The sequence below is a fragment of the Vidua macroura genome, chromosome 1 (assembly GCF_024509145.1).
Source record: "Vidua macroura isolate BioBank_ID:100142 chromosome 1, ASM2450914v1, whole genome shotgun sequence".
Taxonomy (NCBI): Eukaryota; Metazoa; Chordata; class Aves; order Passeriformes; family Viduidae; genus Vidua; species Vidua macroura.
Genome location: NC_071571.1, coordinates 70,209,454 through 70,224,186, shown reverse-complemented (window position 1 = coordinate 70,224,186; position 14,733 = coordinate 70,209,454). Strand labels below are relative to the sequence as shown.

Below are 14,733 nucleotides of genomic sequence, written 5' to 3'. Positions count from 1 at the left end.
TTTGTCTCTTAAAAATCAGTTATTCTACCTTTACACCAGTTCCAAATGCTCCAGGAAACATTCAGTTAAATATTAAAAAAAAACGCAAATATTTACAGTTGCTAACTGCATCAGGCAAAACTAATGGTAATTTCTAAACTCTGAGCTTTCTGCAGCAGAATGACAGGGATAGAATAAAAAAAACAACACCCTTTGTCTCATGTCTTTTGCTTTCCGACTTTGGTTGGCCTGTGTTGTTGTTATTTTCAATAAGCACAATAGGCACAAAAGCCCACACAACAACAACATGCTGAGCAATGGAAAATGGAAGGGACAGCCACAGTAGGTTGGTAACGTAAGTGGAAGTCACCAATCACCCACAGGGAGCAGGTCTTTTGTGTAGGATGGGGTTTTTTTGGAGTAAGAAACTAATTTTTGTTTTATGACACCCCTTTGGCAGTCCAACTCTTTTGCTGATTCTCCTAGCACTACAAAACCTTCAAAGGCTCATAAGAAAAAAAAGGGTCAGATCTGAGGCTGCCCTAAACATCAAAAAACATATTAACTCTTAGCCACAGAAGGTGGGAGGACTTGGTTTATGGACAAACCATAATGAGGACTTACTTTAACTCCTGGACATGAAAGATCTGTGATGATGATTTCTTTCCTGCTTACTAGTGCAAATGAATGTGTTGGGAGGAAACCCACTACTTTTATGCAACTGGTAGTTATAGGTTGGCCTTTTACTTGTGTTCTGAGAATTCACCCTTTACTTTTTACCCCTCTAAAGGTACTAATCTTGAACTGTGTCTTAGCTCACATGAAGCAACCACTAGATTGACAGCACAGCTGGACAGGAGGTGTCCTTCATCCCTTTTCCCACCCAGCATTCCCTGACACCTTCAGATCTATCTGTATCCCCTTCACGGAACTGGCTGGGCTAAGAAGCCATTCCCTCAAAGCAAAAACGGGGAGTCAGATAAAACACACAGACCACAAAATAATGAGAAGTAGCCCATGATCTGACTTGGAGTTGTGTTTCACAGCTCTTTTTTGTAGTTCATTTACCTGATCAACATCATGTTTTTCGAATTCCTGTAGCTGTCTCTGGAAGCCCATGTTTGGATTGGCACAGGATCTCGCCGCACGGACAACAGACAGTGCATCTTCCCAGCCAAAGTCTGTGATGGTCATGATGTAGGCAACCACCAGTGTGACACTCCTGGAGACACCTGCAAGGCTGCATGGAGAAGGGGGTGCAATACAGTGAAGCAGTGCTGTACTTCACCTGTCACAACTAAAAGCATTACTTCTCAACATCACAGACTGCTGTGCTGCTTGTCATGAGGAAGAAATATTATAATATTTGAGTTAAATAGTTTTGATGCTACTTTTTCAAATGCAGCAGAAGAAAAACTATGTGATCAAGAAAGTGGGTTCTGAGTGGTAACTCATATGAGGCTGAAAAGGAAGAAAAAAGTATGAAGTAGTCACAAAAGCAGGGGACAGTGAATACATTCTAAGTTAGATTTGGGTTTTAAAAAGGCAGAAGTAAGTCACCCTTTCTTTCTTCTGTTTATAAAGATCAGAGCAGAGAAATAAGACTGTTTCCTCTCCACCATGAATAAAAGCTGCAATTTCATGGGGCAAAAATGAACTTTAACTGAACCAATAAGAGGTACATATGTCTGGTTGCTTGAGTTCCTCTTTCTGCTATCCACTGCATTGTGCAGCTTAAACTCTCAGGACTCCAGTTTCCCCAGATGAAAAGCTGGGATAGAGTAAGAATCATTCATGATGTCTGGTTGGACAACACTGGACAAACTCAGAATTATTTCTATTCAGAGTATAAAGAATGTGTTAAGAGTTGTATTTACCACAGTCAAAATAAAGAGTAACCAGACTCTTACACCATTTTATGTTTCTGAATACTTCACAAATTTAAATATATGGTTTTTAAAATTCTATCAGTATTCAGACTACTTATTCCTGTTTTCTATACACCAAGACTGACCAAATGGCTCATGCACAGCTCTGTCATGAGTCAATAGCAAAGTGAGGATTTATACTCAGGGCCTGTGTACAAGTCCAGAGTTCAAATCATGAGATGACTGTGATTCCATATACAGACTCAGATATGTCCTTTGGACACACAGCACAAAGACCACAACCAATAGCAAAGAGCAACAAAAAACCCAGGGTGGGATTTCCTTTTCTATTCTTTACAGTCCCAGGAGCATCTCTCCAATCAGGGTCTTGCTATTAACAAATGCAACATTTGAATGCTTCAGCAGTTTTAAGAAGAGGGGGGAAAATCAATTTCTGTTCAGACAGGTTTTTTTAACAACTCTGAAGTCACCAAAACAGCTGTTAGAGAAATTAATCAAATTATTAGGATTATGGAAATCACATTTAGAAATACATCTATTAAAATGATGAGAAATAAATAGTATGTCTTCAGCCAACACATTCCTAGTTAAATAAATCCCACAAAGATGTTTGATAAGAGAAGGTCAAGAGGAATCTCTTCAGCTCCTTTCATCTCCAAGCAGCTGCCCACCCCAGAGACTCGAATATCCTCGCATAAGGCTTTAATAGCATTTGCAAATCTTCTGGGTCTTTCTGAATAAAGGGAGCAATTCAGTCCAAGAGGATTTTGCTACAGAGGGGAGATGACCACTAATTTTATTATGAAATCATTAAAATTATGAACATCCTAATCAAGGTAGAGAAACCCTTAAAAAGAATTTGTTTAGCAAGTCGTATACATACCAGTGAACTAAGCAGCCTTCACCTGTGAGCCGGCACTCATGGATAAATTTGATGCTCTCTCTGAAATGCCTTGCTCTGAAAACAAAAGCAGAAGGAGGATAAAGAAAGTGCTGCATTTAGTAAAATCACTACTTAGAAAGAAAGAAATATATCCGAAAGCTCACCTCATGCTGTTTCTAGAATTTAGAACTGAATACAGGTCTTACAAAGTAAAAGTTATTGTCTGCCAATGAAACACCGAACTCACTGGCATAAGTTATTTGCCACTCCATCCAAGTAAGAAACTGGTATTTTAGGCACTATAGTGTGATAAACTTTATTCTGATGACTGTCAAGTCTGTATTTTGGTTTGTGTTTGATACTTCTTAAAGCAGTAACTTGACCTCACATGTCCTTGTGTGCTCAGATGTCAGGTAGAACTCAGCACAACTACATGAGCAGTTCTCCAGACGTAATGTCTCTCACAAAGAGACACTACCTGCTACCCAAACTTATGCTTCATTCTAACTCTACCTCCTCCTTCAAGCCATGTGCTAAGGCATGTCTGAACATTAAGACTTTCTGCTTGGCTATGTGAAATCACTCCCTTTTGTCTCTGCTATGAAAAAATTCTCAATTCAAGCCCTGTTTTCTTTAGTTCCTTCCAGTCTTCTCCTTTCAGACGGCAGTACCCCTTCTGCCTGTATTCAGGGTGTCAGCCTACAGCTCGCCTGTTTTAAAGCAGCAGAGGAGAAAACATAGAGAAGACTCTGTTTGCAAACTTCAGGGTTTATAATCTCATTATCCTTTACACATGCCCCTTTCATTTTAAATGAGGCATAGTGAAGGATAGCGAGTGGGCAGCTGTCATCATCTGAGTGAATACGCAGCACTGCCTCTTTGCATCCCAGTTCCAAGTTGCACACCCTGCCTTTGGTGCTGACTGCAGTTTTACCACAGCTGCAAGTAGCACCTCTTAGCTCAACAGAGCTGGAGTTCACGGTGGCCTTTGAGTGCTCTTGCAATTCAAGCTCACAAGCAGCAGTAATGTGGGCAACACAGGCAGAGGAAAGAGGTTCTTAGGGGGCAGTCATTGCCAGGCCTGCTGGCAAGGGCAAACCTGAAAGCACATTGCGCTCAACACCCATGAAACACAACGTCCTGTATTCAAGATGTTTCCCCTTTCTGAGTGAATATTATACCACAAGGGTAAAAGAAAAAAAACCTCAGCCCAGAACCAGCAGCCACACAAAAATCAGGAATACCCACATAAAAGGAAGCTTCCCTTCCTGCCTAACAGTGCAGCTGCTGATACTGTAAACACTCCTGACCTGAAGGACAACACTGATGCAACAGGATGTCACTGCCTGCAGAACTTGCAAAGGCAACGGTATCTAACTGGAATAAACAAAAAGAAGATCCCAAAGCCCGGGACTCCCTCTCCAACGCAGGTCCTGCATCACTGGATACAACATGGAAAACACAGCTAGAGAAGACCTGAGCAGTTTATTTGGAAAATCTCAACGCACAATGCAATCCCAAGCTTTTGAACAGTAGGTCAACTCAAGGTTTTATATTTCTCAAGGAACTGATGAAGCATGTGGGATAAGTGAAGACAAAGCCTTACAAATGCATGTGTACTCAGACTGCCACGCCAAACCACTGTTGCTTGCTGAGCTCTAAGAAATCAGTGTGCTCAGGTCTGCCAGGGGAGCACAAGAGGCTTCACATAAACAAACTTAGAGGATAAATGAGATCTCTGGCTATGTGTGCAAGAGGCTTTGCTATTGCACAATGAAGAGCTTAGCTGAGATTGAAAGCAATCACTCAGATGAAGCTTGGTCAGGTTGTATTGACAACCTGATCTTCTCATCTTTTCTCTTTCTCTCTAGAAAATATGGCCAGGAGGGTAGCTTCATGCACGAGTGAATTCATTTCAATGGTCTCACACAAGTTTTGTTAAGACACTTCCAACACTCTGGTTTGAAAAATATCTGTGACTGAGCAAAACACCTTTGCAAGGTACTAAACATCGTGAACTCCATTCACCCAGTTTTCTTCACCCTTCCTCACCGCTGATGCTCAGTCTGCTGATGTGCTTTCAAGTGTGTTTACAGGCATTCATGAAAATGAGAAGAGAAATAGTCACATCTAGAATTAGTGCTGCTCTATAGCACCCTGGCCCCTCCTCATCTTGAGCCAGAGAAAAGGAGGTATGTACTCCTCCACAACCCTATGGCATCAGGGTCTCTTCTGAAGCCAGTAGACACAGTTGCTTAAACTCATTTTCAAAGTTATGGTAAAATCATGTTCAGATGAAAACTAAGACTGAGGACCAGTTAGCTCTGTGGCAATTGCCAGACACAAAGAAGAATGGTAAGTCTTACAGTAACCACAAAACAGTTGACTATCATCTCTAACAGGAAAGCACTTGACAAATGTGTTGATTTGCAGCCCATTTGTTGGACTTCGGGACAATTTATTACATGATATCTGACTCTTGCATCTCCCAGCTGAAAGCTGGGTCCTGAACTGCATCATCTTTACAGTGGGAAAACACCACAGGAAGAACCACCAGTACAACGCCCCTACCAGGATGTTGTAGAAGTTATCTAAACTACGCATTAGAGCACGCTGCATAATTCAAAACAAGACCAAGAGCAGACTTATGATACTAGAGCTATATTTTCATTTGTTGCTAGTTGGACTTCTACAAGCATTTATAAAGGTTAAAAAGATAGCATCCACATCAGATAGGACAAAGCATCTTGATGTTTCTTTCCTTTCGTGATGTAAAAAGAAAAAAATCTACCAAAATTTTCTCCTCTTAATAGGTCATCTGGCTTCTGTATTCTCACCACTAACCACCTGACTGTTGGAGGCTAATTCCTTAGAAACAGACAGCCAGCCAAAGACAATTAACTGGAACAGGGCAGGAAGGGAAGATTCTATTTCTATAGAAATAACTTTTTAGTGATGACTTTTATAGAGAATGACTCTTCTGGAGCAGTTACTGGCCCAAGGTAAAATTCTCACAGACCAGGGAAAACATTGATTTAAATCTATGAAGTACCTTGAGTCTGAAAAGCAATTGCTTTCTCCCCATGCTTGCTAGGGGCAGAACAGGGGAGAAAAATAAAGCTTTTGAGACACTTTAGTGAATAGCCACATGCTAACAGGGGAATTCCTGCTGTATGTCCCTGGCAAGTCATCCCTCTGAGGAAAAGCACTCCACTAAAGTTTTCTAGGAGTAAATATGCATTATTCACACAAGAAACCAAAGGTTTTCTTCACAAAAACTGAGCTGAAGTGCATTAAGAGCTCACAGTCCCAAAATTCAGTGGGTAAAAGGTTTCCAGTTGGTCCTTGCTGTTGGGAAACAGACAAGAGAGCAGAGTGCACCCCATCAGTTGCGCCTGTCAACTATTGGTAAGAGAACACAAGAACCTGCAATACAGGATGCTGCTTGGTTGGTTGTTTTTTTCTCCCTAGAAAGAAATCAACAGAATCCCTCTTTCAGAAGCAGAGGGTAGACATGCAAAGATGTTGCAGAGGGACCAATTCCCTTCCTGTTCCCTAGCTATCCCTCCCTCCACAGTGGGCACAGGCAGTATGGTTAACCACTCCTAGATAAGACTGCATCCAGTCCTCTCAGGCTGAACAAAAATAACTTCCTCTTTCTTTCAGAAGACTGCATGTGCAAAGCAAGCAATGGTGCTATTTGTGAGCATCATGATTTGATTTTACTTGAAGGCCTGGACTGTATCAAGTAAAAGAAGAAAAATCGGTTACTCATCAAGTTTTATTTTAAGTGATGGAATGTATCAGTATTAGAAGTAATGACGTTTGCTTGCAACCACCTGATACCAAAGCAAGTATTTTAGATGCCTGCAGCATAACAGAAACAATATTCATGCAAATATTCTATCTTCTTACTGAAGCCTTAAGAGCCATGGTACTGTGCCAGACAGCGCAAGCACAGGAACTGTTCTTTCAATATAACTCCTTGATATTTAACAGTGAGGGGAATTGTACATTGATTAATGTTCATCATAAATGCCATCCTTTCTCTTTCTATTCCCAATTTATCTCTATTGACAAAGGAAGCAGATTTAGAAAATGTTGTCAAAAATGCTACACACCTCAAAATGCCAACGAACAATTAATGACATGTGAATGCTTTCCTCTAATCTCATATTAGTTTTCCTTCCCAAAAGATATTTCTTTAAATTTATTTATGTTTATTCTAAATATTAAGGCCACAGAAGCTGTCCATTACAAAGGCAGTTAGCTCTCAGCCTTCTCATTACAGACCTGAAATTTAGGGGATTAGGGGGTTTTTTATTGAGGGTGGGGTGTGGTGCCTTTTTTTTTTTTTTCCCTTCACCCAAAATCATGACAGAAATGCAGAATAAAAAGGCAAATTATCGGACATCAAATGCCACACTGGAATCTTTCTAGACTATGAGAAACACATGCTCTAAAAATATCCCCCAAAAGCATGAGCCAGACTATTGCTGTGATACAAGAGAAAAGTAGTGCTGCAGTTCCTTCCGTACCTACCAGGCCTCTTTCCACTACTTGTTTCTCTACCAAAAATTGGTAGCAGGATGTGGCTGAAACCCCCCTCACCTCTCCCCAACACAAACAGTGAGCCCTAGAAGAAAGAGCTGGTCACCATCCAAGTCCTTTTGTTTTGATCTCTCTTTGGAATCAAGACTTGGCATGCTCAATTAAAACCAGGGGTAAATCAGTAAGCATTAGGTGAACTTTAGCAGAGATGAGAAAGAGCAAGGCTTGGACACTCTAGCTGCAGTACCTATATCCTCAAGGTCAGAGTCACTGCAGGGCAGAAAACTCCCTGCCATGCCAGCTTATACCAAGAGCAGCAGGGACTTCTGAGGCAGGTTCAAGAAGTCCCCAGCAGATTGTCAGGCGTAGTTTGCACACAGGGACTTTGTTTTGAAGGCCCACTGTGAGAAATTTATTTCAACCCTTGAGGCACCAGGCTTCAAACCTCTTTCAAATACTTGTTAAATTCCTGAAGTTTAAGGCCACAAATCAAAAAGCAGGGTGAAATGAAGTGTTACTGTGTTTTCCTAACAATTAAACCCCTTATTTGTGTAATACTCATTAGAGATCAGAATCAGAGCTTTCAGCAAATTTTAAAATAGGCATCATGGTACCATAGGATTTCTGGGATTTCATGATTTACTTTTAAAAAATACTTACAAGTTCTGTGAGGGTGAGTCAGCAGCAGGAATGCACAGATACTTCATTCCCTGTGTTAAAGAAGCAAAAAGGTTTGAGAAGAAAAGATTCAAGTTAAACACATTCATCCAGCACAGCATAAGTCCTGCTCTAGACTAGTGGAATATTAATGATTGTGAGGAAGCAACACCATCATTCAGACAGAAATCATCTCTATACAGTCAGATTTTAAAACACTTGCTTTCACATTGCTAAGACTCCAGCATATAGCTTAGCCATGCTTCTCCCAAGGCTCAATAGTGAGCTTTTAAAAAAAGGAGCACCTTTACTAAAAAGATCTAAACTTCTTTCTGAAAACACAATAGCTCTTACATTTCTAGGAAAATGAAGTTGCATCTTCTCCTGCCCTTCCCTTTCTCTGAACAGATGTTACAACCTGAAATTGTGATATGCAGTTTCTTTTAAACTCACACAATCATTTTCCTTTACCCAGTTGATAAACCAACAAAATGTATTTCAAAGAAGAAATGTGATGTGGATTTTGTTTTTTTATTTCTGGAAGCCTTCAAGAAGGACAACCATAAAACTCACACTTTTCTTCCACAAAGTTAGCCTCTCTTTCTTAGTCAACTATCATAGTAAGTTATAAGATTGAGTAGGGAAGTTAGATAACCATTTCTGATGCATTAAAAATGTTACTAGATATATTTAAAACAACATATCCATAATCCTACGCTACTGCTTTGCATTGTCAACGCTCATTTCAACTGTCATTTTATTTTCAAAGTTTTCTTTGCTCCTATGACTGTTAAGAAATAGAACATTTCTGAAAGCACATTTAGCTGACTTCTCAAATAGGACTTCCAAGAATACCATCTGCAGCTCAGACACACAAAAACTACATTATTCACTGGAACTCTTTTGAATTATCTCAGATGCCAAGTTATGAATTCTTCAGATGCACTTGGAAAAATAAGAATTCAAGCAAAAGGGTCATTATAAAATGCATCTAAATCCATCCTTTTGTAACAATGCACACTCCTGTAATAATCCCACATGTTCAACACCACACAAGGAAAGTCACATATTTATGTACAAGAGATCCTTTGCCAACACGGTGCAACACAATCTCCACCTACCAGGCATTTTATTTGCCAGCTGGGGAAAGAAGAGAAATTTTCACTGCTCAAGTGTGTGGCTACCTGAGGCAGCATCATCTACAACCCCTTTGCTTTGCTGATTCAGAAACCCCTCCATATGTCCCTTACACATACTTTGTTTCTTCACTTGCCATTGCACAAAGAGCAAAGCCTTTTACAAGAGATCCTGACTCCAGCACCATGACACACCTCTGCAAGGTGCACAAACTTCACCACTCTGTCAGAGAGATTGTAGGAAACAATCAGAAACAGTCAGAAACATTGTGGGAAGCCAGGAGAGCTCCACAAAAGCTGATCCAAAACAACTTGTATAGGCACACTCATTTAGAAAGATAGTGTAGCAGCAATATTTATATTGATAGGCTGCTGAGCCAAGGATAATTAAATATATTGACAGATTAATTACGATAATAAGCATTTGTATGACACATCTGAGAGGTTTATCTTGGACACTAGTATCAGTTCAAGTGAGTCACTCCAGTAGAATGAGGGCCTGAGACCCGAAAGTAAATTTACATGCTATTCTTTCCCCATCACCTCTAGCAACTCCATACCATTGAAAAATTGAAAATTGAGGGCAGGAGATGGGTTAGCTCTGGAGTGCAGTACATGCCAGAAGGTTCACTCCTCCAGCACGCACTGACGCAAGTTGTTCCGCAGATTTCAGAAGCTATGGCACATGCTGAGTGCTTTTCACAGGCTGAGTGCAGAGGGGCTTTCAGATTGTGTTCACTCTAAAAGCAGAAGTAGCACCCAGCACAAATTTAAGACCTGCAATGTTCCTTTTTTTGTCATGGCTGGTTAGTTCCAACTACTGCAAGCAAGCATGAAACCAGCCTATGAGAGACCACACATGGTCCCGAATGGCTCATCCAAAGCCTGATCCTGGACAGCTTCAGCACTTATGACTTCCAGTGAAGCCCACAGCACGCTTTTCATTATTGTGCTTGCAAATGCTCAGCATCAGCCTGTTAGCTTTATTAATAAATCTTCTCAGAAAGGAGATGGTTTAAGTTAGTTGAATTTGGTATTTTGACTGATGTGTATCACCTGTGTTTTTGGAAGGCTGTGGTGATGGACTCCTCCCTGTGAGGAAATAATCACACACTCAACTCAGAAATAGTTAGAGGTGGGATTTCAAAAGTACTGTGCAGTGACCTAACCCATCTCCCACAAAAATCAACAGTGAAACTCTTAGCAGCTTCGAGCCAAACACAGTTTGGCCAGAGTTGGTAACTCCTGAGGATCCCACCCTACCAGAGTTTTGTTTCTCTTGGTAGAAATACTAATTATAATAATAGGATCAAATATTATTCATCATAATTGGACACTTGAAATACAACATCACCACAAGATTGTATGAGGTAGGTATTCATAAATGAGATTCAGGATTTTTTGTGTAGATATTCCTACACTGATTGCTGGAATTAGATTTTCTTCATGCATACTGTATAGGCTTTTTTTTTTTTTGTTTAAACATATCACCAATAGGAAGACACTTAATTGCTGAACCCTGCTGTTTGTGACTCTTTTTGAAAAAAAAAGCTACCCAGGATCATAATATTTGTATATCTGTGCCCCAAGACACTACTGTCTTTCCTGTACACATACCCTGCAGGTACCATCAAAGAACTGTCCCAAAGGGACTTTTCAAGCAGAACAGTTTATGCCAAGCAAACAAACAGCTACCTACAACATTTAATATAGGGTACTAGCATGCAAGAAAGACAGAAACACCACTATTTTCTTACCTAGCAGTTTGTTTGCCATTCTCAAACCACAAAGCATAAGATGTTAGGTGGCAACAATCATTGGAAGAGCGATTACAACAGAGTAAGCTAAATCAAAGACTGTTGAAACCAGCTTCTTGTGAAAATTTCAACAGGCTCCAAATTGGTCCCTAGTCAGCAGTTTCATTAAATAAACCTGAATCCAGTTGCAGATGCAATATCCCAGTTGAACCAAAATGGCATATTAATAAGGATGGAAAGACAAATACAAAATTTATGGCAACCATATGGAAATCTTTATTTACATCTTTTTAAATTAAGGACACTTTGTTCCCTAAGAATGACAATTCTGTAAAATTATTCAGTGAAGGAAGGACAGAACAACTCAAAACAGGTATTGTGCCAACTTCATCTACACACAATAAATTAGGTGCTACAGAGCAAGCTACTCATTTCAAAACATGGTTTTTATTCGAAACAAAGGGAAAAACTTGCAAAGCCTAAAAACTGATGAAAAAATAAACACCATTTAAAATCCTATACAAAGTAATACACCCCCCCTATTTATTGCATATTCTTGCATATATATTGTTATTAAAAAAATTCTTCAGCTGACAGCTATGTCAGTCATGCTTTATCTCTCCAAACATGCTTTTCCTCAGAGTACCCAATTAAAATCTATTGATCTAGCCTTTTTAATTACACAGAATCTATGTATATTATTAGGCAATATAACATCCCAAACATATGGAATGGGTACAGACCCAAGCTCCTAGGGCAATGAGGTGCTGAACACAGCATTTTTCTGCTCACCTCAATTCACTGCTACTTTCCACTTGTTACTTTGAAATCACTGCTTTCCTTTCTCCATCAATCACCTTTACCACCAAACACCCCTACCTTTCAACACACATGCCAGACTTTTTGCTTATTACTTACATGATGACCCTAACTGATGCCCCCATCAAATAAAAGCAGTGCTTCCATTTCTTTTGGTTATTTAACCTGTTAACATTGTCCCAAACAAAAATCAGTAAAATAAAATATAATTTACTTTTTTGTTTTCTGTTTCAGCAGAGTAACCACCAAAACTAGATTCTCTCATAGGCCCTGAAACTGAGTGCTGCAGTTAAACCGATACAGTGAGAGCTAACAAACTATGGCAAGTATTCAGATTTCAAGACTATTGAAGTTGAAACAAGAGAGAGTTAAGTAAAATTTCTAAAATTCACTGTTATTTGAGAAACAACAACACTTGATGCAATTTCACCACAGATTCCGGAATTAATAAGCCAGTTCTACTGCAGTGAATATTAAGGGATTAAACCAGATTTCAGGTGCATACACATATATGCAGAAGCTTTACACTACAGTCAATAAGGTATTAATGGAATTCTGTCAATATTAAAATTCCTAATTATTTTAGAGGTTGATCTACTAAGGTTGGAAACAGAACAGTTATGTCACATTTGGAAAAGTCAGACTAAAGAACAAGACTTTCCCAATATCATTAGCTTTTAAAACAGATAATTACATCTTTGCTATTAAATCCAGTATTTCATTCAGTGTTCAGGAACACAGCAGTCCAGTATAGGGAAAACTTTGTTTTTATTCTACTTAAACAGAATCTTATTTTAAAAACTCCAACTTCATTTTAGCTAAATTTGTAAAATCTGGCATTTGGGGTTTTCTGGAAGAACTTGTAGAGTTTTGCAGTAGCAGAATGACATATCTCTAAGTGCCAAATGTCAACTAATGGGTCAATGACTGAAAACAGGACCTTTGCAGAGCACAGACAAATTCAATTGTACAATACCAAGAATGATTTCGGCTCTCAACAGGATGAAGTGCAAGAAGTACTGCAAGACAAATGCAGCATCTATACAGATGGCTGCTCCTTTGCAATGATTGAAGATACTCTGAAGTCATTGAGAATGATAATCAGTTTGATTGCATCTTAACCATACTAATATATGTTTCATATGTGAAAGGAAACTGTCCAGTGATTCTTATATAAAAACAGCCTGCATAAGAATAAGGACAAAAAATGCTATTCATTATTACATGTTCAGTGGGTTTTCCAAGTAATGTTTTTACAGACGTTTTTCAGAACATCATCTCTGCCGCTGCTGTACATATATTTCTGAGGTTCTAGTTAGCACTGGAAGCCTGAATCTAGTGTGTCAGATTTTAAAAGTTGAGGAGAGGGGGAAAGAACCTCAAATTACAAAATTTCTGCTCTCCAAGGGCAAAGAGTAGGGGGAAGGGTCTGTAAAAAAAAAAAATTAAAAGAGCAGTATTATATTTTTGGCATTAAACTCTATTTAAATTTATGTAAAGATACCATCAACGATTTCCAAGAATTTTTTTTTTAAACATAAAACCCTAAACTTATATTTGTGAACCAAGATGCAAATAGAAAACCTCCAGCACCTGGCAAGTTCTTTCAGGTTAGTCAAAAACCATGTGTTAATTTGAGTCGTCACATCAACAGATGAGGACAGGAGGACTTATTTTTGTTTAGGGGCATTTCAGCAAAAAAGCTAAAGTGGGAAACAGCCGGCACAAAGCTTCCTCAAGCCAAACCAATGAGAGTTTATAAAGGGTTTAGTCCAGTAATGCACCGAACTGAACCTGCTAAACTGAAAACCGTTCAACCGTTTGTTTGTCCTTTCAGTTACTTTCTGTAGCAATCACCATTAGTGCTGATTTTATTAATGACTCATAGAAAATGCATTTGTGTTTCAGCCAAGGATAACCACTAATTGACTTGAGTGAACAACACACTCAGGTTTGGCTTCAAAAAATATGATAAACAAAATTGCAATTACATGAACAATATGAACAGCAGCAAATGGGATGCTCCTGCAATTGAATTCATATGTTCCATTCTTGTTATCAGGAATAATACTATGTCAGAGTTTTTTACAATGCTGGTTCATAGTTTTCTTAGGAAGTAGTCTCAGTGACACTTCTGAAAAGCTCCTTAAGGCTGGAATGTGCCAATCACAAATATAAAGTGTCCTGTTAAAACCCTCCTTCTCCATCTCCATCCTCTCTAAAATTAAAAGAGGCAAATGTTGAAAATTTAAGGATTTTATTTTAGTTGCACAGAGCTGTGGTTATTTCTAATTCTAACCCTGAATTCCAGTTCTAACCTGTCTCATATGAAGGAATGCAGAGTGGGACAAAACAGTAATGAGTTTGTATTAAATTGTGGCTTATCTCCTTCTGGACAGACCAAGAGTATTTTCTGGACTTCAGCTGAGAGGAAAGACTTTGTTCGTCTGCCTTGACTACATGACTTATTCAAGCTCCCAGGCATGTCAGGGCATATCTGAGCACTACCAATCACACTTATCCCTGAACCCTCAAGGGGGTCCCTGACTACTAAAATAAAACACTATATCACAACTGCCTCTTTCTTTAAGGGAATGCTGGAACATGATCACTATACCTCTGAAATAAGCTCACTTTACTTTTACAAGGGCACTTAGTGACAGGACAAAAGGCAATGGGTTCAATCTAAGAGCGAGAAAGCTTAGATTAAACAGTAGAAATAAATTCTTTACTGCAAGGGTGATGAGACACTAGAACAGGTTACCCAGAGAAATTGTGGATTCGCCATCCCTGGAAATGTTTAAGGTCAGATTGGATAGTTTAGTGGAAAGTGTTCCTGCCCATCCATGGCAGGGGGTTTGGAATTAAATAATCTTTAAGGTCCCCTTCAACCCAAACCATTCTATCATTCTGTGATTAGAAGCATGGGTTAACACATTCCATACACAGAGGACACATCGTGTCCTCTGCAGAGGCAGGTCAGAGCACTTGTCCTGTTCTGGTTAACACCATAACCAAGCAGTTAGAAATACCAGAACATCCCTCATGCAAACAGCCCACCA

At 39.3% G+C, this 14,733-nt stretch overlaps 1 protein-coding gene across 3 annotated transcripts in view; it reads right to left on the bottom strand.

Moving 5' to 3' along the window:
• Positions 1–14,733, bottom strand: part of DUSP22 (dual specificity phosphatase 22) — a 43,942-nt gene that overhangs the window by 5,603 nt on the left and 23,606 nt on the right. For all 3 annotated transcript variants that reach the window (XM_053975884.1, XM_053975892.1, XM_053975900.1), the window contains exons 4-6: positions 7,963–8,012; positions 2,752–2,826; positions 1,048–1,219 (exon numbers count right to left, since the gene is read on the bottom strand). In XM_053975884.1, the coding sequence (XP_053831859.1) occupies positions 1,048–1,219; positions 2,752–2,826; positions 7,963–8,012 (297 nt within the window). The remainder of the gene's footprint in view (positions 1–1,047; positions 1,220–2,751; positions 2,827–7,962; positions 8,013–14,733) is intronic.